Source organism: Aedes albopictus, chromosome 1 (assembly GCF_035046485.1).
Source record: "Aedes albopictus strain Foshan chromosome 1, AalbF5, whole genome shotgun sequence".
Lineage (NCBI taxonomy): Eukaryota > Metazoa > Arthropoda > Insecta > Diptera > Culicidae > Aedes > Aedes albopictus.
Genome location: NC_085136.1, coordinates 164090964 through 164117841, shown reverse-complemented (window position 1 = coordinate 164117841; position 26878 = coordinate 164090964). Strand labels below are relative to the sequence as shown.

General features: G+C 45.7%; 1 protein-coding gene across 1 annotated transcript in view; it reads left to right on the top strand.

Annotated features, from left to right (window-relative positions):
* The window catches only part of LOC109431513 (uncharacterized), a 269055-nt gene extending 243845 nt beyond the window's left edge, over positions 1–25210 (top strand). Inside the window, exon 3 of the mRNA XM_019707742.3 lies at positions 87–25210. Within this exon, the coding sequence (XP_019563287.3) occupies positions 87–2987 (2901 nt within the window). The 3' untranslated portion in view covers positions 2988–25210. The remainder of the gene's footprint in view (positions 1–86) is intronic.
* Positions 25211–26878: the final 1668 nt, after the last annotated feature.

The window sequence follows — 26878 nt, the reverse complement described above, 5'->3', positions numbered from 1 at the left end:
CGCCACTTGCCGTGCCTATCAACCGGAAAAATAACTGACGTTTTTGCTGAATCCCATCTTTCGTTTTTCTCTTCTTTCTTTCGCAGGTGATACGAAGCGGCGATTTGGACAGCTACCCCCTCCTACAGCAGTTGATCCTATCGGATAATCTTATTGCCGACGTTGAGGAGGATGCTCTTGGGCGGCTGGAGCTATTATCGACACTGTTCCTGGACCGCAATCGATTGGTTCGGATTCCGATTAGCCTCCCGTCCAATTTAATTCACCTCCATCTGCAGAACAACGAAATTTACGAGCTCCAGCCGGGCGTGTTCCGGAATTTGAAAAATCTCAAGACTCTCAACCTCGCCGGCAACAAGATTGCCTATTTGCCGGAACTGCCCCTGCCGGGATTGCTTATCTTGAACGTAAGGCGTAACGATCTGAAAGGGTTGAGTCAATCAGTGGTGAAGACGTCCCCGCACCTCAGGGATTTCCTGCTCGAGAACAATCCTGTCAAATGTGCCGACCTACTCGGAATAGCCGAGTGGGTCAAACCGTGCCGTGATGAGATGCTTTTCGACGATAGGGACTACCCTGACAGCGGCAGTCCTGATGACAGTGGAAATGAGTTTGAAATTTTCGGAAGATTTACGACCGGACAAAGGCGTCCGAGCTGTTGCCAAGGGGAAGGTCGAAGAAGGACGCCAGGAAAAATGGCGATGAAAATCGCTTCATTCAAATCGCAGTGCCAAAGCGAAAATTTAATTAACCTGAACGCACCAAATCGCCTTAAAGACGATCAAACAACCGTGAAGCATCCATTAGACGATGGTAAAATGATTCCAGCGATAACGACCCCCAGCGTCGCCCCGTCGACGTCTTCCACCGCTGACATTGGCATGATGAATGATAAGCTTAGTACCATTGCCAACGAGGAGAGTTTATTAAAGAATTTAACGACCTCAACCCCGCTGTCCGCACAGCAGCCAACAATAGCACCAGAAGTTCATTATAACGAAACTGGTGAACCAAATGCCATAGCCATTATCAGCGTCAAGGAGAAGGAAAATTTAAATGTAAATTTCGGTACAGAAAGTTTACAAAATCTTACAACAGTGGCGCCACCAGTACAGTCGGAATTGCGTTCAACAATAACAGCAGAACTGCAGCTTAATTTTCATAATGAGACGATTAAAGATACAAAACAAGATAAAGCGGGAGCTCCGAAGAAAGGCAAAATCAGATCGCAAACAAAGAAAGCGACGGCCAAGAAGAGTCAGCCAGCCAAATCCACCTCGAGCCCTAATCCAGAGAGCCGTGATAAATTAGAGAATAGTTCGAGTGTAAATAAAGTCGTCAATTTAACGGCAATAACACCGATTGTTAACGTTACTGGAAGGAAACGTGACGAAGCGAGTGATAAGAGCTATTCCGGTGCAAAAGACCGTCGACAGCCCGAAGCGGAGGAGAAAAAACTCAACAGAAATAGCTTAATTCAAGCTGATTCGATGGCAGCAGAAACGAGTCCCAGCCCGAAGCGAGCCACAAGTACGAGTGACAAATTGGTAGAAATAACAACGACAACGGTGACGACGACACCGGCTCCAATGACAACGGAATCCTCGCTGTCCGGATTGTCATCATCTCTCTTGATCCCTTCGTTGACCTCAATGATGCCAGCAGAATATGGACGTACGGTAGAACAAAAATGGACCACTTCAGCAGCGACAGAGCCAACTACGATGACGGTGCCATCGGTGGCAAGGACAACGGCAAACGTGGTCTCCATCAACAATCAAAACAACCCTCACCAGCAAAACTCCAAACAAACGAACACCAGCGCTACCGAGGGCAGTTTAGAACAAACCGTCTCATCGCCTACTACGGCTGCTCCAGTGCACGGCACTAGAAAGGCGAATAAATATGAAAAAGCCACCGTCAAAGCCAATGCTAACTCGACCAAACCACGCAAGAATGTAAATCATATGAAGATGAAATTAAAATTTAACCACGATCAACTGCACGATGATGAATTTCGCGACAATTTTGACACTGACAGCGTAGGTCTGCTGATGGGTAACAACTTTGGTTTCGGCCATCCCAGTCACGGCTCCGGCACTGGCCCCGGTCTGCACCGAAAGAGCAAATTTTCCATCTACGACAGCATCTACATGGCTTCGCTGAAAAATGCCAACTTCAAACCGTTCCATCATTCTATGCACGTACCGAACGGGAGCCACTCGGTGCTGCTACCGGGAACGACTCCCGCCGCCAACAAGACAAGCAGCAGTAGCAGTAACGCAGACATTCCGGCCACGTCCGTGGAAACGTCGTCAAAAATTTTACCACAAGAATGGAATGATGTACGACCGATGTCAAGTGGCGGCTCTCATTACGGTCTATTCATTGTAGTCGGGGCAACATTCGGTATGCTAATTTCATTCGGGTTGTTCCATCTCTATTATTGCCGTGTCCGGCGGGGTCAACATCTGCACGGACATCACCATCATTACCAGCAGTATCCGCACCAGCATAGTGCCGATGGTAACAGTGGTAGTCATAATTCCGCTCATCATCGCTATTCATACGCATTCGAACAGGACGACAGTGACGAACGTCTAACGTACACCATTTCGACCTCGGTTCTGGACGCACCCGCAGAGGTGGACGGAAGTTCGCCGATCCATCATCAGCAGCAGCAGCAGCATCACCAACAGCAACGGGATCGGCGGCAGCGGGATGTCCTCCATATGGACATACTAAATCCACTCAAATCAAAACCATTGTCACGGAATTCCAGTACCAGCAGTAGTAGTGCCAGCAGTTGTTTCGACATCGACAGCGGTGCGTCCAACTGTAGTGAGTTCCGGCCGGCGGCGCCCGACGGATATTGTTCCGATAATCAGAAACCCTATCGCCACCACAATCGAAATGCGCTCAATAATCATAATAATTCAGAGCGGGATCGGCCCACTCGTCGGGACACCGCCATCGATAGGTGGTGACGACGATGACAAAGACGACAACTCCATTATTCTACGTTTAACGATGCTTACAGTGTGTTTGAGTGAGAGCATGATTTCCATTAAAAGTGCCCTCTCGAAACTCGCGCTCATTCCCATTATTGCTGGCGTGGGTTCACAGTGGTGCAGGACGGTGGATGAAAGTATGTTAATAGATTGAAACATAGTGGGATGTGATTAATTTGATGAGTTTTAAAAAGACATACTAGTTTGCTTCCAGTAAGCTTTTCCGCTCTTTGAAGGAAGCACGATACTAGCCAATCGGACTAGCGAGCAACGCCTAGTTGCATAGCCGAAATTTTGTCGGGACTTCGGGTTACGGTAACCACCGTCTTCTCAGGAAATCTCACCCAAATGGCGGTGGCACACAAGCCACGTGTAACAAGACGAGATAGCTTTGGACACTCGTCGGCCTTCAACATAGAGCTGGTCAATAATACCACAGAAGCGACAGAACTTTCAAAGAGATTGAGATGATGGAAAGCATGTTGTAGAATCCTCTGGCCGGCGGCACTTCAACGATTCCATCCGGATGTTCTGGTCAAGATCGTTGTTCAATCCTGCTGTCTCAACCTATTGGGGAGTCCGAGAAAAGCCGGGCTTTTGGTCCGTTTGGTGACGTCTTGAAGACTCATCACATTTCAAGCACCCCCGAGAGCGAGGAAACGCACAGCCCTCTCGAGGAGCCTCACCTCAATGACGGCGGCAGTCTCTGCCACGCCAATTTGATGTTTTAGGAAGGTTAAAAGGTTGAAATGAAGATACAACGGAATTGTTAATCATATGATATGGCAGATTCACGAGAGATTCACCACAGGGTTACGAGGGGTGACCTAGTGCCCTTATCACTCCTCCTCAACAGTCAGTGCTCCATCCTAGTTCAAGTGACTCCGAGAACCGAGTTCAGTCTGTACAGCCTCTGGTTGAAGAAGGTGTGTAGTTTCTTTTAAAAACACCGGCAATTAACTTACGCATCTGTTGTGCAAGGTTAACTAGAAGGCGTCGAGACAAACGAACTAGTCGCTTTGAGGGCTTCCAATCATTCGCCCAAGTAACAATGACAGCTGACTAATAGCTTATACAGCCAAAATTTTCTAAATTAAGCTTGAGAGCAGTTTATTCATCTATTGTACAGCAATAATGTTTGTTGAGATCTCCGTCGGAGCGGTAAACTTCCTCCGCAGGATCGACGCAGTTGCAGCTACGTCGGGTCTTGTACACACGGCCACGTACATTAGCGACACTCTAGTACTTGGTAGTATGCATCGCTCGCCATAGTATTCTTCAGTAAGTGAGCAGTAGCTCCAGACCCAAAAAATTCTTCATCTCGCCGATCTTCAAATTCTTCCTAAAATCTTCGTAGACACGCCTGATCTCTGCCTCATTAGTGCAAGCAACGAGCAACATTTCGCTGGCATCCTGACAACTGAACCTTCTTTGTAATCCTTAATACAAATCAGAAAAGCGTCTTCTTCTTCAAAAAACTATGGACGAATTCATTTCGTAGAACTCCTTCCAGTCACTACGTGCACTATTTGCATTTTCGCAAGAATCATCTTTAGGTTCACCAACCTCCTGTAACCGCTGGCGCAGAATTCCGTAGCGGCGCCTTCCTTACCTCATTGTCCGTGGGTTCCAGAACAACCTACGGTTGCGGGACAGTCTTCTTCTCCACAATCGCGCTTAAGGAACCGATTGTCCCTTTCTCGATTTGCAAATCCACGCGATCCAAAGGCGAGACGCTAGACCTTGTGCTGTTCTAAATAGCTGATGAACGTGTAACAAGTGTCAGTGTAACGTCCATTATTGATGGGATTTGTCGCGTGTAGTATTCGTTGAATTTTGTTTTAAAAAAAGAAAACGTTTGTAGTTAGGTTAAGTGTAACGTCCAAAAAATCCCACGAACGCAGACATCACTGCACTGCCCTATACAAGGACGACGGTAGTTCTGCTAGCCACCACCAGGCTGCACAGGACTACACGAATGGGCGGCCATGGGGGTGGCGAAATGGGCGGCCATGGGAGGTGAACTGAGTGGCCATCATGAGGAGGATACACGACGGGTCAATGGCCAAAGGTTCGGGGTCAACGAGCTCCATTACAACAGATCATTAACCTGGTGATCTGCATACAGAAGAGTTGCAATTTGTTAAAGTAGAAAAACATCCTGAGAAATTAAAGAAAGTGTAGAAGTTAAGAGTTGGAGTATAAGAAAGACGTTGTGAAGGATTAGGAGACAAGGAAGTGTGAAGGAGAAACTGGACATCCAGGTAAATTTCTGTGAAACCCCGAACCCAGAACGTCCGTCCGTATAGTGCTGAATCCGCCATTATGTGTCTGCCATTGTGCCCACAGGACCTCGCGGTTTTATTTTAAAACCGAACTTTGCGGTATCTTTTGGAGCCACACCGCAGCGTAGACCCTACTCACCTTTTTGTAGTGCGTCCGCATTACCCTTGTACCCGATACAACCACCAAGCGCGCCGACGAACCCAGGCTTTTTCCAGTGACTCTACGGATCACTGAAGCCTCGAGTCCGTCAACACACTCGAGGGGCGCACGGAACAGGAGGAAGGTCCACGAGAGGCTGCAGCCATCGGTAGAGAGGAAGAAGGAGAAGAATTGCCCGCCCCCTGGCCCAGGAAGGAGACGAGGAACCAGAGGACAGGCGAAAGGAACGGCAGCGAAGGCGTGCAGTGTGCGGGGCCCCGAAGAAAGAAGAGAAGTGAAGAAAGTAAGGTAGGACTAGTCCTTAAGAAAGTGGGAGGCGTCGTCCGGTGTTGAGGGCGGACGCCAGAAAGCTAGGAAGGGAAAAGCTAGGAGGAAGAGAGAAAGTAGGACGTCAGGAAGTGAATAAAAGTGTACACGAGACCGTCATTATAGGGAGCTTTGCTTTACCACATCTACAAGTGTTTTCATTTCGCGGAGTGTCACGAGCGTCTTGCCGACCCTGAGGCTTGAAGACGGGGGTTTCATCCTTGCTGGGAGTAACACGGCTCTTGCTAAGTTACAAACGTCAGGGTTCGCGCCTTGCTGTCGTATTTCCAACGCTAAGTGTCCGGAACGTGACCCCAGCCTTGGCAGCCAAACATTTCCAAGTGGTTCTGGTTGGACATCCGTACAAACCACTTTTCGAACAGCGTATAATCAACCGATAGCAACGGCAATCGATTTTGTAGGTGAGCAGCTTTCACGACAAAATACCTTTTGTTGAGCTTGGCGTTGATGAGCATGGCGATCGCTATCTCCTGAAGTTAGCGGCTTTTCCTCTCAGCATCGCCGCACTTTTTCAGTGTGCTGGTAGTCGCAAACCTTGCCGTTATATCTTCCCGTACTACGAAACACTTTGAACGATTATTGCAATATTCAGTTACCTTTGGAACCTGATGCGGCTCTGGTATTATGGAGACTTCGCACTATAGATTTCCTTGTTCTCCTTCTGTTTTTTTCTTCTTCACTTACTCACTTTCCACGGTGCGCCACCCACTGTACTTACCTACCATCATCTTTCTGCTTTCTTCTGGAACACTCCTGCTTTTTCGTATCCTTCTCTTTTCCTGGTGTATCCCTTCCTCTTTTCTCCGTACGAGTTCTGCGGTGGTGGCTCTCCAGTGTCTCCTGTCTGCCAAAGTCTTCCCTACTGTTTCAATTCTAATTCTGGGCACCTTCTGCTGCTGGAACGACCGACTTGATGCTCGTCGCCACGTACTTTATCTTCTAGTGCACCCTTCATTGTTTACCCTTCACAAACTCGTGCGGTTCGTTCACCTTCTACTTGATCTTTGCCGCCAAGCTCGACTTCTCAATTTGCGAGTTATCTTGGCTTCTCAAGTTCGGTGTGGAAGCACGACTCCGGAGCCCCATCTTTCTTTGGTCTCCCTTTTGGATCACTGTGAGTCCGACAGCTATCCTGAGGTGGAGACCTCGTAAATTGTTATTTAGCGAACGGATTTGCAATATTTCCGCTGTCCTGACCGCTAACTTTCATGTCGTAAGTAGTCGTCTATGTGATCCTATGGCTATCTTTGCTTGCAAGGAGGTCATTAAATGGTTGAAAACTTTGTCCTCCATGGAGTATTGTGTCCAGAGTCGATCGAGGCTAGTCAGGATCTTCAACTGAGCCTACGTCTACCAACTAAGATGGCGAGTTTTGGACGTATCAAGAGGCCTGTCAAGGTTTTAACGGGACGGAGGCAGTCGTACTGTTAGACTGCTCGCCGTTTCAAGTCGGTACCATCCTCACATACTGATATAACCAGGATATTACTAGTGTCGATACTGTTGTGCTGGTTGGCACTCCAGGTATTTGGGCTAGGGTGCTTTAAGAGGCTTTTTATAGAAGTTCAATAGAGTCCGCTGTGAAACTTTTCTATACCCTGGACAAACTCCCCACCTCGCAGGAGGCCCGAGGAAGATGATTCGTCTGGACTCTTGTCCCTGCTGCTCGTTGACTGCTTGAAACTAACAGACATTGGGTGAGAATGGCGCCTGCTACGTCAGATTTCAATGTGAGGAAGGGGAAGGAATTGATTATTACAATTTCTTACCCACCGCAGAACGATGAGTCCTTTGCGTCTGCACCCTTCTCCAATCGCAACCCCATGCCCTTTGGTCTTCACGCCACGAGTACGTTCCAGGTACTTCTCCGCTAGTACCACACGTCCTCCACGATGGTGATACCAAAGGGCAGCATTCCCGCGATAACACATACTGCCTCCGTCAAAATGGTTCTGTGCGTGCTCGGGATCCACGTAGCCATGAGTCGGAAGGCGTTGTTTAGCACTCTTCGATTGCGCTTCATATTCGGCGCTTCAGCCCACGCTGCGATACCATACCTAAGTATTCAGCCTGCTACGCTTCCCAGAAGACCACGAAGCAGTAGTCCACCACTGCATGATCATCGCTATAAGATTGACAGCCTTTGTCGCCTTTCCGTACCGTAGCCGTAGTCGACGTGATCCTTAAAACTGAGTCGATCACCGACCAACACTCCTTGATGCTTCAAAGCGCGTTTCGAATAAAACTGGTAACAGATCTCCATCCGTTGAACTGCTTTACAGTTCTGTTATAAGCAATCTAAAGGTTCATTGGTTTCATCACCTGAATTTCCTCTTCTTCAAGCGTCTCTCTTGTTACCGTCAATACGACGTCGTCTGGGAAGCTCACGATGACGACTGCTTCCGGAAGTTTAAAAGATGATAGCCCTTTGTAGAAGGCGTTCCAAAGGTATGGATTAGGGTGGCCCACACTTATATGAAAAACAAAAATTTCGAAAAATATTAAGTCTTACCTCCTAAATCAGTTGTTTTGGACCCCCAGAAGCTACGTTCAAAATTTGAGCAAAATCGGTTGAGCCTAAGGGGGCGCTCAAATCGCGTGAAGTTTGTATGGGAAATTTTGGCCAAATGTATGCAGAAATTTTAAGTTTTCGAATTTTGCCGCTAGGTGGCACTGTAAGCGTTCAATAATCAAACCCTTTGGTATTATTGTAGGTGACTATATGCCAAAGAACTTTGTCGAAGACCGGGAAGTGATCCGACGCCTGTGAAAAAAGTTATACCCTAGGCAAAGTGAGGCAAAGTATTGAGATTTCATTATTGATATTATTCTTTTACATGTATTGGAAAAACAACAAAAAAGTGTATCCTCACTTTACCTAGGGTATAACTTTTTTCACAGACGTTGGATCACTTTGCGGTCTTCGACAAAGTTGTTTGGCATATAGTCACCTACAAGAATACCAAAGGGTTTGATTACTGAACGCTTACAGCGCCACCTAGCGGCAAAATTTGAAAACTTAAAATTTCTGCATACATTTGGCCAAGTTTTCCCATACAAACTTCAAGCGATTTGAGTGCCCCCTTAGGCTCAACCAATTTTGCTCAAATTTTCAACGTAGCTTCTGGGGGTACAAAACAACCGATTTAGGAGGTAAGACTTAACATTTTTCGAAATTTTTGTTTTTCATATATGTGTTGGCCACCTTAGTATGGATCCTTGAGGAAAATCTATCGTCACTCCTGAAGACCTCTGTCCTGCGTTGGTCTCAACGCCAGTACCCTATTCTGGAAGTAGCTGCGTAAAATCTGGCACAGATATAGCTGAACCTCCCTTTAAAATTTCGTTTGAAACTTCCCTGATACTCTATGAAATCACCCTAGAACTCCATCAAACCTTCTGATTTCTCTGAATCCCCATCGAAACCCACGAGACCCCCTGTAACGATTTGAAGCTCCCTGAATCAGCACTAAACCCAACTGAAAACCCTGTAATTGCCTCGAAAGCTCTCTGAATGCAATGAATTCTCATCACGAGTGTTTGATACAATACCTGCCTGCACCACTGTGACCTGTCGAGAATCAATTACTTTTACCCGGTAACTACCAACAACGGACGGCGCTGGACAATCAGGAAGACTCGAGGCAGGGAGTAGGGCAGAAATTCATTGCAGCATTTGCCCTCTCGGACCTTTGTAACCCTGCCGTAACCCAAGCTTGTCCTGACCCGGCAAAAAGCATCTAATTGTACTAACTGGTATCGAAGGACAGACGGACAATTTCATTTCGATTCTGGGCAGCTTCCGCTGCCAGCACGTCATGTCCACACCACTGTCAATGCTCTCCTCCATACATACAAACAAATATATAGGTAGTGTATCTGATTCTCGATGTAGATTATAGTGTATAGTTTTAGGCGTCGGTTTTGCGCCGCTAGGAAGGACCAGAAAGCGGGGAGGGTAGCAGAATAAAAGCATTTATAATTGCGGTTTGAGGTGTGAGAGATAGATGCATCAAATGCATTGGAGATATTGCTGGCTGCTGCTGCTGCGGTACGTAATACGGTACAAATGGAATGATTGCTCTCCAGTGCGGCAGGTGTGGCACTAAGAGCACAAACGTGCGAATGATTCTAAATAATTCAATATGTGATGTGATCTGGTAAATGGAGATACACTCTGTCCTGTTTCTGTGCTGAGCAGGTCAACCAACGTGAATGGAAGATATTCCATCAGTTATTCCAACTTGAGTAGACGGAAATAATGTGGAAAAAATCGACTACGATGCAGGATGAGTGGACACCGCAATCGATACCTGGAAGCATAGTCATTTACTAATTAATTACTTCTGACGCAACTTCGTAGAATGTTCTTCATTAATTAAATAAAATTCCAGTCAACGTCTAGTCTAGTGATGCTTTTTGTTACAAATCGGTTAGCCTTCTTCGAGGTTTTCGTACATATTCAGTCTTCAAATAAACAAATGGATGAAACGAAGCCTGAATTTTTCAAATGTTTGCTAATGACAACAGTTACAAATGTTTCCAACATTTCCCGAATTCTCGGCATCAATTCATCAGCAACTTTCCACCACCACAACCGCATTCAAATGCCCATCCGATTCAAATTAAACTGAAACTTATGGCTAGAAAATTATTACAACAATTCCGTCCCAACGCAACCTTATCACGTTTGCTGAAGCGAAGTAGTCTTTCTATTTCGGGTGCAATTATAGCCACTCGGGTGCAGCATACCCGTCGTGCTAGTTATCCAAATGACCACCACCCAGCCAGCACACACAGGCACGAACCGAAGATGCTCGAATGCTCAGGATAACTTTTCTCGTTCATCGTCCATACTGTATGTCTGCTGCTCGTCCTTCCAGGCAGTTAAAGAGGAATGTTTCATGTGTTTCTCACTCGTGACACTTTCGGAGAGCAGAAGTTTTTAAATATTTGCTGCACGTATAGGGTGCAATGGTTGAAAACGAAATTGTTGCAGAAAGCACCAGAATCAACCGAACTCGTGAACTTTGTGAAGACCGACGCCACGACAGTAACGCTGCAAGGATGTTCTCCCCGCGGCTACTTAATCGCTGTAAGTGTCAATTTCGATCGCAGGGCACTGGTATGACCTACGTAGCGGACTCCGAACTCTTGGACCACCCCTTTTATTGCGTATGCACTAGCTGTTCTCCGAGTAGTAGCTCCAAGACGGTTTGGGTGATAGCCGTTGAAACGGCATTCCAGCTAAACTCATCCCTACACATTCTCTGGACAAAATTGTCCGGAGTTGTGTCCACTCCGCATTTGGCAAGCATGTGGTCACGCATTGTGCGAATACGCGGGCACACGAACAAAACGCCGTTCCCTCTAAACCTGCGCAAACCGGGAGAAACCGCATGACCGGAACGATATAGATACTGACGGAAGCAACCATGGCCTGAAAGTACCTACGCCTGTTAACCTAGCTATCTACCCTCGGGATCAACGTGAGGGTCGACCTTCCATTGGCGGAACTGTCCGGGTCATAAACTAGTACTCAATTCTGGAAGTAACTTCCGAGTATCTTGTATGTACAGGTACCCGGGTATCTCCAGACGCAGGAGCGTATCGGCAATAACCGACCAACTGGCGCTATTGAACGCGTTCCTCACACCCAGAGTCACGACCGCAAAGTAGTGAATCCCCCCGCGCTTTTCTTAGGCTCGAGTGCTTTCCCGGCGGTTTTTGTATCCGACAGGATAGCGTCTACGGTCAACCTTTCCTTCCGGAAGCCGAACTGGCTACTCGAGATACCATTTACACCCTCGGTGTGCCTCAACATTCCATTGAGGATGACCTTTTTAAGCACCTTCCCCACCGTGTCGATCAAGCATATAGGTCTATATGCCGACGGATCTCCGAGTGGTTTCCCCGCCTTTGACAATAGAACCAGGCTCTGCTTCTTCCATACTTCTGGGAAAACTCCCTTTTCCAGGTATTTTTGCATAGCAGACCTGAACATCTCGGGAGCCTCGGCAATAGCTACTTTTAAGGCTACTTTTGCAGCGGCGAACACCACCCGCTGTTCGTTTGGCTCTTCCTCGTGCTCGCTAGCCCGTAGGCAGGCGCGGCACAAGTCCACAAACGCTTCAGTACACCAGTAAGCCGGTTGCCTTTCATTTCTAGGGTGGGCTCGCCTAGGCATGGTTGCATCGGACTCACGCAAGAGCACCGCTACCAGCTCGTCGCCGTCTAAACCAAGTAGGTTTTGCTCACGGCGGAGCGCCTCCCAGAATACCCCTTCGTCGAAGTATTATTCCACCTGCGAGGACTTGAGCTTGAGCTTGGCCTAGCCACCTCTTCCTGTTCCCACCGGCTGCTGTTGTTGTAGTCGATACTGTAGCGAACCACCAGGTAATCGCTGTGAGTGTAGTTTTCGTCTATTCTCCAATTCGAACTACCTTTTAGGGTAAGCACTTAGTCTTTTACGCTTTCTTGGTTTGGCGTCCCTGATCTCTTCGACCTCTTCGATTTTTCTTCGTACTCTTCCGCTCGACTTTCGTCCAAGGGGGTCCTCCCCCTTGGCTCACGCTACTCTGTGGTTGTTGAGGACCTAGCAACGGTCTCAACCTCTGTTCCCTTCCATCCGGGGCGGGTCAGCCATTTAAGGCCCACCCATCACAGCTTTCCGGTACGCCAAGAAAGCTTCCATCTTCGCCAGTGTTAAGTCTAGCTTTCGGCCGGACAGCTACTTTAAGGGATGTTGATCTTCATCCTTCCCTACTGGTCCCTGCTGCTTTGTTGTTCCGACGTTCAGTTAACAATACACTTCGACAGGTACACAATTTTCCACAACTACTATGTGCACCACTAAGCTTTTTGAAAAGCTTAGATCTGGTCCCGGAATGACCAAGACGCTAGATCTGTTGATATCCTGAAGAGAACGCTTCATAATCCTGTGGGTCATCACTGAGCAGTATGAGCGGCCTCGACTTCAGTTCAGCTCCGCTTGAATCTAAATATATCTTGTTGTATAAAAGCTTGTGCTTGCAGATCATCCGTTTGAACAATAACATAAACGGTTTGACTGCTGACTTCCAAAGTTCGTCGACATTTGGCGATTGCGCTAGATGTATCCGGTGACAAATATCTTCACTGACAGGCTGCGTTTGTTGTGGGTAAACATCTTGGAAAGGCCCGCAATAATGGACTCATAACTCTCTCCGGTGCACAGTGGGAGGTTACCCATAAGCGGAACTTCGGCCTGACTCTAAGGCAGGGTACGCAATAGCGAAGCACCATCCCCATGAGAATGCGGATGCTTCTCAGTTATAAAGTTTTTCGGATCAGGGTCGGGCTCGAGCGATACCCGACGCAAGCGAACGGGTGTCGATGCTTGAAGATGTACTGATGCTTACGCCGGTTCGTGATTGGCCCTTGGCGAAGCACACCGCCTAAGTACAGTATTCCGTTTTTAAGTTGCGGATTAGGAGCTGCAATCTTCCATGATTAGCTAATCCCTCTGCCGCTCGTCAGAGGCAGGCCTGACTCAGGCAGAAAATTTTGACATTGAGTACTACGTTATGCCGATTACGAATTGTAACTGAGTAGTAACATGCAGGCAGTAGTGTGATGAAAATTGCCAAACGATGATCGGAAGTCGAGGTCTTTGACTTAGAGATCCACCGGGTAGTTGATCGGTGGGGCTTTTACTGGTTGTCGAGTGGAACGACTTGTGATTTCGCCGTCATCACGCCCATACGCACGAACCTCCCCTGTTTCGGATATTGTCTGTATGTCGAAACCGGCATCGCATGCCTTGTTGACATAGGGTGTCAGAAGCCTCTCTCGGTATCCTTCGACGCTACGGGGTTCAACGATTTTCCGTCTTCAACTAAACGCTGCAGGAGATTTTGTGGCTAGGTGCGGAGGTGCCCTGTATCACAGAATTCAACTCGTACGTAGTTTACTGTACCGCCACTTGAAACAGATAATCTTGGGGATCAGGTGTGTTCAGAACCGTTGACAGATGCTGGACAAGTCAGCTTGAATGATGCAGCCGACTATCAGAGCATAGCTTACGAAAGCTCCGGTCGGCGTCTGGAGAGAAGCATCCAAGAGATTACTTCAAGCTTCGTAGTTGTGCTGTCTAGCTTACGAACAGCGTAGTGTGGCAGAAAGTACTTCCCGATTTTTTTTTCAGCTTTCTCTTCCTGCATCGGTAGTTGTTGTGTCTTGCTGTAATAGTATTCAATAATAATTATTCTTTCATTGAATATCTGTTTAACTATTTTCCACATTTTTCACTGTCACATACTGTTCCCTCCAGTATTTGGACCACATGCTGGGAAAAGAGATATAAATCGCTCTCAAACCTCCCCAAAAGCAAAAACACAATTGCGGTGGAAAGACTCGCGAATGCTCCCCGAATGTGACCAAAATCTGCCGGAACTCGGAAAAGAGTTTTGACCTCTGTGTTGCTGGTTGGCCTAAGGGCGTCATTCTACACGTCTCGCGCGATATGGCACCATACTTTGTACAAGAGCAGCAAGCAGAAGTGCGGCGCGCGGTGGTCACTAACTATGTGGCTAGGAAATGAAATGGATGTACAAGCAACGGGAAAAGTACCTACATGTAGAGGGCCCAGAGAAAGCAAACATAAGCGGAAATGCTAACAATGTAACAAACATTTTATTGCCAGTTTCCCTGCTTAGTACTCGTACGTTCAGGGTAGTGGTGGTGGCGGTGGCGACTAACCGGCCAACCGACCGACAACTGACTGGTCGTCGGCTATTTGAACTCGCATGTAGAGAGCACGACAGCCTCACAGCAAAAGGTTGGTCATTTGCCAGGCAAAAATTGCGAATGGGTGCCTCCCCGTTGCTCCACATGCTCCGTCCGAGACGTAATAATAAAATGGAAATATTCGGAATGTTTTTATTCTTTTTTTTTTCTGTGGCTCGTATGCTGACAGAGAAGAATTTTGATGAAAATATCAACCCTTTTGATGGATTCTTGTTGAATTCCAAACGACGACGGCGTACATGTATGTGACCAGTGCGGTATGTTTGCTGTGGAAACGACCCGAGCTTTTTTACGGTTATTTGTATCAGTCACTTACATCGTATTTCTCTTACGACTGATGAAATTGCTGCAAGTACCATGTGGTGGCTCCTTTTAACTTACAATCTTGCTGGGAGACTTGGTTGACGTAATAAATAATTATGTAGATCGTAAAATCTACGCAAGGAAGATGGAATCGAAACTTCTTCGTTTCACTAATGAAGTTTGTAATTTATGTCAATTTGTTCACATGCCAACCGATCTGTGAGGCGGATATGTAGCGTTTGTGTTGCCCTTGAACAAAACAAGAGTAGGGCAAACCGTCATATGTCAATTTTCTCCTTTTCAGAATGACGTTTGGAAACTTTTGCATTAAATGTAACTGGTTAAAGTGTGACGAAATGGACTATTTTTCACCGCAAATGTGTTGAAAAGGACTACGTTTTGACACACTTCTTTTCTTTTTTAAGCAATAGCAGATGAGTTATCTACTCAACATACACCTACCGAAGGTAAGCTTATCGTCGATCATCACGCCCAAGTGTTTGACGGAGCGCTTTGACAGGATAGTGCACTCTCCTACACTGATCTCCGTCTGCTGCTCCGACTTCAGGTTGTTAACAACCGTCACCTCTGTCTTGTGGTGAGCCAGCTCTAGTTTCCTGGACCGCATCCACGCCTCCACAACCTTGATCGAGTGGTTGGTAGTCAACTTTACCTCCTCGATCGTTTCACCGTAGACTTCGAGCGTAATGTCGTCGGCAAATCCGACAATCACCACTCCCACTGGGTACTCTAACCTCAACACCTCGTCGTACATGACATTTCATAACACCGGACCCAGGATGGAACCTTGCGGGACTCCTGAGGTTATGTGAAAGCACTTCCGACCCACCTCCGTGTCGTAGACTAGTACAGGATTCTGACAGTAACTTCCGAGAATCTTGTACAGGTACTTCGGTATCCCCAGACGCAAGAGCGCATCGGCAATAGCAGACCAGCTGGCGCTATTAAACGCATTCCTGACATCCAGAGTCACTACCGCACAGAAACGAATTCCCCTCCTCTTAGGCTCGAGTGCTTTCTCGGCGGTTTTTGTAACCGACAAGATAGCGTCTACGGTGGACCTCCCCTTCCGGAAGCAGTACTGGTTACTCGAAAGACCATTTTCGCCCTCGGTGAACCGCAACATTCTATTGAGGATGATCTTTTTGAGCACCTTCCCCGCCGTGTCAATCAAGCATATTGGTCGTTCCCCGCCTTTGGCAATAGTACCAGGCTCTGCCTCTTCCAAGCTTCTGGGAAAACTCCCTCGTCAAGGCATTTCTGCATAGCAGGCCTGATCATCTCGGAAGCCTCTGCAATAGCTAATTTTAAGGCCAGGTTCGGAACTCCGTCCGGACCTGGGGCCTTACCTAGCTATCCCCGCAAGTTCCACATCGGTGACCCTCTGCTCATCGTCAGCCTCAGACCCCGGCTGTCCTACGAAAGGAGGCCAAGGACTAGGATCATAACGCGGAAAAAGTCCTCCAATGATCCCCTCCAACATCTCTGGAGATTGCTCTGTAGGAGCCATCACACCTCTCGTCTTGGCCATAACGATCCTGTAGGCGTCATCCCACGGGTTCGTATTGGCACTCTGACAGAGACCCTTGGTTGGTTGGTGATTGATCTACTCGTCTGTCGGAATGCATCGGTGCTGCAGTGTGGTCGTTGTCATCTTGGAGAGCTTCGTCTTGTACGTACCGTCGCCGGGTGGTGATTGAAATATATCGATAGATTCCTCGGAAAAGAAATTATGTAGTAATCAGTGTGTAGTTTTTCCGAAACTGGAACAACTTACCTCACAAAGGCAGTAGTGGTGCCTGAGAGTTCTACTTGGAGTAGCGCCTTGCGGGTGTTGGTTCCAGTGGAACGCTTCTGTCCTCGGTCGTAGCGATTGATGGTAGAGCTGGCCGGACCCATTGCCAACCAAACGACAGATGTGAGACTGGAGATGGTACCATGGTTGTATCCAGGGGATGCGGTGATAGTGAGTGCAGTGCTACCGACGACACAGAAGAGGTTAATATTGAACTTTGCTTAGCGATGACCAAGTGGCCAACGCAGGTGCCCAGTGCACCGGAGCGGGAGTAGATGCTATCTCCCTTGCTGAACTGAATAACTTCAGTGTTACCTTTTACCAAGACGAGGGACTTGGGCAGACATACACAGACGATACTTGACGAGAATTGACCTTTCACCCATTGTAGATTGACGGAATGATCTTGGGACTTCATCAAGGGTATCCATGGGGTCCGAAGCGAAGCACTTATTGATTGGAGTTTTGTTACAAATTTCCGTTGTCCCCAAATAGACCTTGGTGATGCCTCTGTCGAAGCTACCATCCTTGGTACGTACCGTGACAACACGAACGTCAGTACCAGTACCACTCTGCCAAGTGGCCACCTCAGTTGAGGTGTATTCTCTTTTTAAGAAGAACCATTGTACCCACAGCGATGTCATTTTTCTGCATGGTTCTGAACCATGTTGTACTCCAGGGTGTTGTAGAACTGCTGGGTGAAAGCTGCACTTGCTCCTACATCTTCAGGTGGTTGACGAGAACATCGTGGAAGATTCAATCCGCTACAGCAGTGAGCGGACGGGTTTTGAAGGACTTCACTTGAGCTTCCTGCCGAAATTTGGCGTCCGGGGTGAAATGAACTTAAATTCGATGCCATCGTTTGCTGCTGCCTTGATACCGGGATATTGGAATTTTCTGTCGTTCAGCTGCTCGCAGAGCTCCTTCAACTCTCGATTTGCCCCAACAAATGTAGTCCTGTTGTAGCACATGATTAACTGGGGTCGGCCTCATCGAGCGACGAAGCGTCCTTGAGCCGCAATGAATCCACGACGAGCTCCAGATGAATTGCTGCATACATACACTGTAACGTAGCACTTTACTGGGGTGGATTTCTGGTTGGGGTAGCTAATGTTAAAAAGTCCGCAGTAGCCCAGCCCGACCTTCAAAAATGGAGCCGATGGAGTGACGCGCTTCACTGGCAAATCAGCCATAAGCTAATCAATGACTTTTAATTTCCTTCGGAAACACGGAATGCATCCGTCGATGACCTTTCTTGCCAAGCTGTTCGCATTAGTTGGCCAGAATCTTTCGCGAAGGGTTGCTACTTGTAGTCCAGCGTGGTAAAACTTATAGTGGAAGTATCTAACTAACGCTATTGCTAGCGGATGACGGTGATCCAAGATGAATGGATGCTTACTAGTTTCGGACACTGGAACATTGGCAAAACGGTCTCCGACGCAAATGATACCTGCATTAAGTACAGGGTACAACGATCTGATCCTGGACGATGATTTCACGTCTCCTTGTTTTCCAAGACCCGCCATTTCTTCCGGAAAGCTGTCTTGTTGAGCTTGATGCACTAGGACTATCAGAGGAAATCCCTGTGTGAGAAACACTTGATATAACCGCTCTTGACATTGATCCTGCAATAACCACTGGAGAGTGGAGATCTTCAAACCATTGCCTTTCGTATTGGAGTTAAGCTGACGACATCCCAAGAGAAATAAGGTCCACAGGACTCTTTATTCCCGCTACGTGGCTCCACTTTCCGCCTTGGGTGAGATGTTGTATCTCCGATACTCGGATGGCAACGAACACTTGCTAACAAGACGAAAGAGATGCGAGCCAGTGATTGAGAATTGTAGAGCCCACCCTGAAAAATGCGCTAGGTACGGTCTTGACTTAGGCGAACTTCTCGTAGAGGTGACCTAGCAGGACTGTAGTCGATAGCTTGCAATGCAGTACCAGAGCCAAACTTCACTACCTTCGACACTTGCAATTGCACTTTCGGACACGGTTAGCAAAGACGTTTGAACAGCGATGTATTGTGTCACTTGATCAACGAGTTCGACAGGAACCTCCAAATGCTCAATAAAATTGGTGAACAAATGCTCACAACAAATTGGTCAACGATCCTTGCGTACATGCTCTGCTCTCGTCTGAATTCACCCACCCTTCGTCTCTGAGAATCACATCATAATTCTAACGGCGCTCGAGAATTTGATGAGCTGCTAGAGTTTCTTGTCGATCATTGTCTCGTTTTGCAGTCCATCGCGCCTTGCAAGCCAAGCGAATCCAAGCACAAACGTGCGCGAGTCACAACAACACACACTCATCCCAATCTGAACGGAAATGCCGGTTTTGTGCGGAACCGTTTCATCTTCCCTTCAAATGCAACAAGTTCAAACCCAAGTAACCAAAAGTTCAGATAAGAGGGTTCTTTATAAGCTGAGCTGCTTGTTCAAGGTTGCTCATTAGAAGGCTAGCAGCTTTATTTTTAAGTAATTTTGGAACTTGAAAGTACACATAAGCACGCTGGATAGCCTTCTAAGCAGCTTCTGACAGAACTTTGACAAAACTCAGCAGAAACAAAAATGTTTAGTGGGTTTGTGATTCATGTCTGGAAATTGCTTCTGATAATTATATTTTCACACATGTCGCTGCTATGTAGATTTGAACTGGATCCTCATGCGTGATAGCCTGCCGACTTACCGCTGCGCTGCTAAAGACACTTGACAAAGTCAAGCTAACTTCACTACACGGTAAAAATTCTGAACGCTCGATGTAAGGGAAAAATCCCTTAACTATTCAATGTCCTAATCAACATGATCAGAAATGCTTTTCCTTTGAGATCGCAATGCTGTCAGTGTTGATTTGAGGACCAGAACAATCCCACCGAAGAAATCAACTGAAAATCCCTTCGATTTGCACTATTGTAAAAAGCAATACGATCCAAAGGGAAAAGCTGTTGATTTGTAAATGACTGTTTCGGTCATGAAAGTAAATATAGATGACAGGTGGTAGATACTGGTTCGCTTCGATTCACACCTCTCCAACAGACGTGAAGTAGTGTAGTGGTAAAACAGTGGATCGGGACTCTGAAAGTCCAGGTATCGAATCTGGCAGCGGCTAAACGCATTTTTTTTTAATTCGAGTTTTGAAATCAAAACATTGCGAACGACGAATTGATGTGAAGTTCCATTAAAGTTGAAGAGGCATTGGATGTTCTTTGTCATATTATATGTAATTGATAATAAACTGATTGAACAGTAGTGCGAATCCAAGTGCCAACCAGTTTATATCACAGTGCAGATTTTTTACCGTGTACTGTACAAATATGCAAAACTACACTAAGAAAAATCCGCATCTAGTTTCTATGAGCCCACACATAGAATTTTGCTATCAAGCTTTGCACTCGAAAAATAAATGCATCGCACATAAATTCAAATTAGGCATTTAGAATATAAATGCCGCTGCACATATTTTCCATCCGACTATTAGATTTTATGTGTAACCTTGAGTGGAGAACGTTGCGGTGCGCGCACATATGGATTGTAATAATGGAGTGAGATGGATTTTTGCCAATAAATATGTGCGGATTTTTTAAAGTGTAGCTGCCGACAGAAAATCGATTCAAGTCAGACTTTACCTGCTGTTCATTCAATTTTTTTTTTTGCTCAAGCCTATTATTTATTGATTTGATAAATTCATATTTGTCGTTTATTCGTGTATGCTTAAACTGTTGTTTTCTGTAAAAGAAATAAATTAATTATATTCATTACAACACAATGCTACTGAACTGAACTTCTATGAACTTGAAAGTTCCGACAAAGTTCCGAGTAGCATCTTAAGCAGCTTTAAAGTTCCGCGAAGTTCAGATAAAGTTCCGAATGGAACTTTCTGGCTGCTTAAGAGGCTAACAATGAGCCTTGTCGGAGCTTGTGACCGAAGTTCCAGCAAGGCTCATCGTTATCCTCTTAAGCAGCCAGAAAGTTCCATTTAGAAGGCTTGGCGATCAATCAACGGGAAGAAGAAGCCAACAAGATACGCCTGTGTCACAACTGCCACTACGCGGAAGGCTCCTCCAAGGGTTCCTGTACGAAGTGCGGCATCTCGAGAACGCACCAACGAGTCCGCGAGCATCGAACAATCTGCTGGGCTGCGTCACAGTGGTTTAGGTTCAGCAGCGTTACATGCGCTGTGAGTTGTCAGCTGTGCCTTCAGCATCTTGAGCCACCCGTCGGATGCTTACTGTTCACAGATTTTTCGGAACAAATCAAACACTAGAAGGGGTTTGTTCAGACTTGCGCCTTATGACGTTCACCTCTCATTCCCATTACCTACAAAACTTGTTTCTGTCAGGACATTTGCAGTCCCACGACTTGTGTCCTGGTTCGTGGCACCTGAAACAAACCTCCGATAGCTCGTGTATGCCCGACGGACATACCGACCTGTCCATCTTGAGCGTACCTACTCTAACGGACTTGTAAGCGTTCGCCACAGATATCTGAATCAAGGCCACATGTATCCCTGTCGAGTATTTTTTGTAGCCGAACGACTACGAGGACCACCTGTGCCTCGGTCGACCTGCACCATGGATTTTTGGGTTACCATTATTCGTAATTTTTCCGTAAAATTTGAGATGTCTGAGTTCTGTCACCTCAGGGTCCAGGATCCCTAGACATGTACGTGTCGAGGATGTTTTAGGCAGAATCACATTGGTTGCTGGCACTGGCGTCTGGAACCAGAATTCTAATACCATGACCGTCTTGATAGTGAAGGTTATCCAGTAATGGTGAGTTGATTGTCTTCAGACAATGTGGAAGTAAATACACAGAGCCCTAGTATATGTACCACCAACCGAGAGGGGGGGGGGGGTAGCATCGTCGAGGATTACTTAGGTAGACTTGCCCAATCGCACTCTTTGAAATGGTGGCCCTGTCAAACTACAGAAGCCGGTGACATATCCACTCGTTAGGGAAATTGACGGTTGAGAGCTCCTTAGTTAGTACTGTAATTGGTACATTTGGAGTGCATCAACATTAGCATACAACGATATGTTATTGTCGCGCTCATCTTTTATTAGAGTCCTGCGGTGGTCGTACGCTCGCAAGGCATACCGCCGCATGACAGTCGCAAGGCAAAACAAAAGAAAAAGTGATCCCGCCAAAAACAAAAGCACGTGGATTTCGTGAAGTGACAGATGTTTTTGAATGTATGTGTGACGAACGGCAAGAGTAGCTCAGTGGAATGAGTGTTCTTTCTGTCGAACCCCATATAGTGGAATTATATACTTTTAAATCTGGTGACGCTGTTATGATTAGTGACTGTCGCGCTAATATTAGAAGCCAGAGGCAGATAACCGCCATATTCTGATTTTTCTTGAGAGGCATAATATGTTCTGCGACCCAAGAATACACCGGTGCTCTGCTAACTGGCAACATTCTAAGACGTAAACCTGCTACTGCTTTCACTTTCAACTTAACCTAAAAGTAACAAACAAATGGGTCAGCACTCAAATCAAATCAAAGCAAAAAATATAATATCTTAAGGAGCTCATCCAATCATCGCAATTACCGTCGAGGACTGTGCCGCTTTAAGTCATACTAATCATCCACGATCGTTCGTTCGTCTCTACTTCTCGTACTCTATCCCCTGTCACCCGTCAGAAGTTTGCAACTTCTGTGAACCGAAATTATCCAATCCCAGAAATGCGTTCCGCCGAAATATGAACGACACTTCACTTTCCAAAGCACTCGGACACAATCACTCTTCGCAAATTTGAAAAATCACGCTACACCGGCGGGGAACATCCCGTCATTCGGCTCCGCCGGAGGACGAGTGAGGCATTTGTAATTGGATCGTAAAGCGAGAGCTGTTTTTCGTATACTTTTACGAGTGTGATTCTAACGAATTTGTCAAAAAAAAAACATCGCCCTTGGTGGGTAGGTTTCCCGGGGTCATGACGACGGTGCGGTGGTAGACGAAGCGCGAAACCCCAACAACAAACGCACCCTACCGAAACGTTTAATGCCGACCAATGGCTTTTCATTTATTTTAAGAGGGCACTCTTTTTCCGATTCTCATGGACGAGAGCTTTTCCCGAGGCCAGTTGGCGATAGGTTTTTTTTTTGCTCCACAAACAGTTTGTGCTTCGCCATTGCGATCCTTCGGAACGCAGTTGGATGTGAAATTTCAGAGTGTCACTCATCCTGACATCGTAGGACTCGATTCATTCCAGCAATGGTACACAGTTGGAAAAGGTTGAAGTTTTGGATCACATCGCAAAGTACTTTCTTTTTCCAAATCGTAATAATTCAGATAATTGTTCGATAAATTATACTCGAACTTGTTTGGTTAACATAAACAATGAATTTTAGATGAACATCATTTCAGCACATTTTTTACTGTGTAGCCCTGCGTACTAACAATGATGCATCGTTGAGACCAGAACTGAAAAACAGCATGTAAAAAAGTAAAACTGTACCATACAATTTAAAGCATGGTTCGAGATGAAACAATAAAACATTGATTGAAAGCAAGAAAGAAGAAGAACTACTGATATCTGTGTTAAACATAAAAAGTGAAACAAAACTGTACTACACATTAGTTCTCTTTTAGGAAGTATTTACATGTTTTATATATTCATCCACAAAAAAAATCAATAGCAACTAGAGCAGAAGTAACTAGTAGTCGGAAATATGCGGCCAAACGTTAGAGACTTTAACAATTTTCCATCTTCTACCTTAAACATAGAATACATCTGCGCTAGGAGAAAACTTGAATATTTAAAAGAAAAAATACAATATTCTGAACTAACAATAAGCGAAAAGCACTACAGATAAACATTAGTGAGGATACAACCAATTTAACCCAGTACTAGACTCTCCGACTAATGCTACGTAGAAGTGTAAATAGATATTTATGAATATTAGTTTTAACTGACTCGTGTAATGGAATCGAACTTTGTTTTGTAAAAACTATTTTAATATGCTCAATTTTGTAATAAAATACTCATCCGTTGTTGCTACGACTTTAATTACTGCGCTTAGATTTTAACTTGCAATTAAGACTATGTTGTGTCGTGCAGTAAGTGATTATGTTAACACCTATGTGCCTGTGCCTCATTTTGCACCCTATTTCAAAACTTTAAAAATCTGATTCTCAGCCGTTTCTCATCGAAAATTTGTGAAATTTTGACAGTTGATCACAAAATCCTTCTAGTTTATGGAACCGGTAACATGGTTCCGATTTTTTTCCGTTGTTCCGGATTTATGGCCGTGAGTACTGGGGTAACCTCCTTATCAGATAGAGGTGCAACATAATTCGCCTTCGAAAACTAGCTTGCGGCATTCCAAACTTCATGATTTTGCAAAACAAGAGTATTGGAGCATATTTCTAGAGATGCTGAATACACTGGCCACTTCTCCGGATGTTCCGGAAACCTGGTGCCCTCAGGGAAGTGGCCACTTTCTGACCGGTTCTAAAACCTAGCTTGCGACATATCAAACTTCATGATTTTGCAAAAAAAGACAATTGATGCATGTTTTGAGAGATTTCGGATACACTGGCCACATCTCCGGATGTTCCGGAAACCTTGTGCCCCCAGGGAAGTGGCCACTTTCTGACCGGTTCTGAAACCTAGCTTGCGACATATCAAACTTCATGATTTTGCAAAACAAGACAATTGGTACATGTTTTGAGAGATTTCGGATACACTAATCACTTCTCCGGGTGCTCCGGAAACGTGGTGCCCCCAGGGAAGGGGTCACTTTCTGACCAGTTCTGAACCCTAGCTTGCGACATATCAAACTTCATGATTTTGCAAAACAAGAATATTGGTACATCTTTTCAGAGATTTCGGATACACTGGCCACATTTCCGGATGTTCCGGAAACCTGGTGCCCCCAGGGAAGTGGCCACTTTCTGACCGGTTCTGAAACCTAGCTTGCGACATATCAAACTTCATGATTTTGCAAAACAAGACAATTGGTACATGTTTTGAGAGATTTCGGATACACTGGCCACTGTGCCCCCAGAGAAGTGGCCACTTTTTGACCGGTTCTGAAACCTAGCATGCGACATATCAAACTTCATGATTTTGCGAAACAAGACAATTGGTACATATTTTGGGAGATTTCGGATACACTGGTCACATCTCCGGATATTCCGGAAACCTGGTGCCCCCAGGGAAGTGGCCACTTTCTGATCAGTTCTGAACCCTAGCTTGCGACATATCAAACTTCATGATTTTGCAAAACAAGACTATTGGTACATGTTTTGAGAGATTTCGGATACACTGGCCACTGTGCCCCCAGGGAAGTGGCCACTTTTTGACCGGTTCTGAAACCTCGCTTGCGGCATATCAAACTTCATGATTTTGCAAAACAAGACAATTGGTACACATTTTGAGAGATTTCACATACACTGGTCACTTATCTGGATGTTCCGGAAACCTGGTGCCCCCAGGGAAGTGGCCACTTTCTGACCGGTTCTGAAACCTCGCTTGCGGCATATCAAACTTCATGATTTTGCAAAACAAGACCATTAGTATATGTTTTGAGAGATTTCGGTTACACTGGCCACATCTCCGAATGTTCCGGAAACCTGGAGCCCCCAGGGAAGTGGCCACTTTCTGACCGGTTCTGAAACCTAGCTAGGTTTCAGAACCGGTCAGAAAGTGGCCACTTCCCTGGGGACACCAGGTTTCCAGAACATCCGGAGATGTGGCCAGTGTATCTGAAATCTCTCAAAACAAGTACCAATATTCTTGTTTTGCAAAATCATGAAGTTTGATGTGTCGCAAGCTAGGTTTCAGAACCGGTCAGAAAGTGGCCACTTCCCTGGGGACACCAGGTTTCCGGAACATCCGGAGATGTGGCCAGTGTATCCGAAATCTCTCAAAACATGTACCAATAGTCTTGTTTTGCAAAATCATGAAGTTTGATATGTCGCAAGCTAGGTTTCAGAACCGGTCAGAAAGTGGCCACTTCCCTGGGGACACCAGGTTTCCGGAACATCCGGAGATGTGACCAGTGTATCCGAAATCTCCCAAAACATGTACCAATTGTATCTATTGTTTTGCAAAATCATGAAGTTTGATATGTCGCAAGCTAGGTTTCAGAACCGGTCAGAAAGTGGCCACTTCCCTGGGGACACCAGGTTTCCGGAACATCCGACGATGTGGCCAGTGTATCCGAAATCTCCCAAAACATGTACCAATTGTATTGTTTTGCAAAATCAATAAGTTTGATATGTCGCAAGCTAGGTTTCAGAACCGGTCAGAAAGTGGCCACTTCCCTGAGGGCACCATGTTTCCGGAACATTCAGAGAAGTGGCCAGTGTATTCAGCATCTCTAGAAATATGCTCCAATACTCTTGTTTTGCAAAATCATGAAGTTTGGAATGCCTCAAGCTAGTTTTCGAAGGCGAATTATAGGTTGCACCTCTATCTGATAAGGAGGTTACCCCAGTACTCACGGCCATAAATCCGGAACAACGGAAAAAATCGGAACCATGATGCCGGTTCCATAAACTAGAAGGATTTTGTGATCAACTGTCAAAATTTCACAAATTTTCGATAAGAAACGGCTGAGAATCAGATTTTTAAAGTTTTGAAATAGGGTGCAAAATGAGGCACAGGCACATAAGGTGTTAAGGGTGTGCCAAATAATGCTTAATTTATGTTCAATACCACGACATTTGAAATAAATGAATCATCTTTCGAGTAAAACTCGTGTGTCAAATAAATTATACTCAATTGATGACATTCTTGTCCAAATAAAAAGTGTTACTGGTACGCAGCAGAAGTAATAGGTAAGTACATATTAATTTTGAAGACATATGTTTTATGATCTCAAGCTGATTTGAAATATTCAAAATCTTACTAGTATGTATGACGTAATGAGAGAAATTAAAAAAATATGTCTATGCGATTGCTTGCTGATTTTCTCTAAGAACTATAACGCGGAAATTATTCCAAGGATTCTTCCAGGAATTACTGCAATATCTTCATTTGATACATTCTTTAGGTAATCTCTCAAGAAATTTTCTTTGGATTTTACCAGGAAATCCTCCAGGAGTTTCTCTTAAGATTCCTCTAGGCATTTCTCCAAAAATAAGTCCATGAATTTCACCAAGGGTTCAACCCTTTAATCCTCCTGATTCGTTTGATTATCCCTCCAAGGATTCCTACGGGAATCCCTGC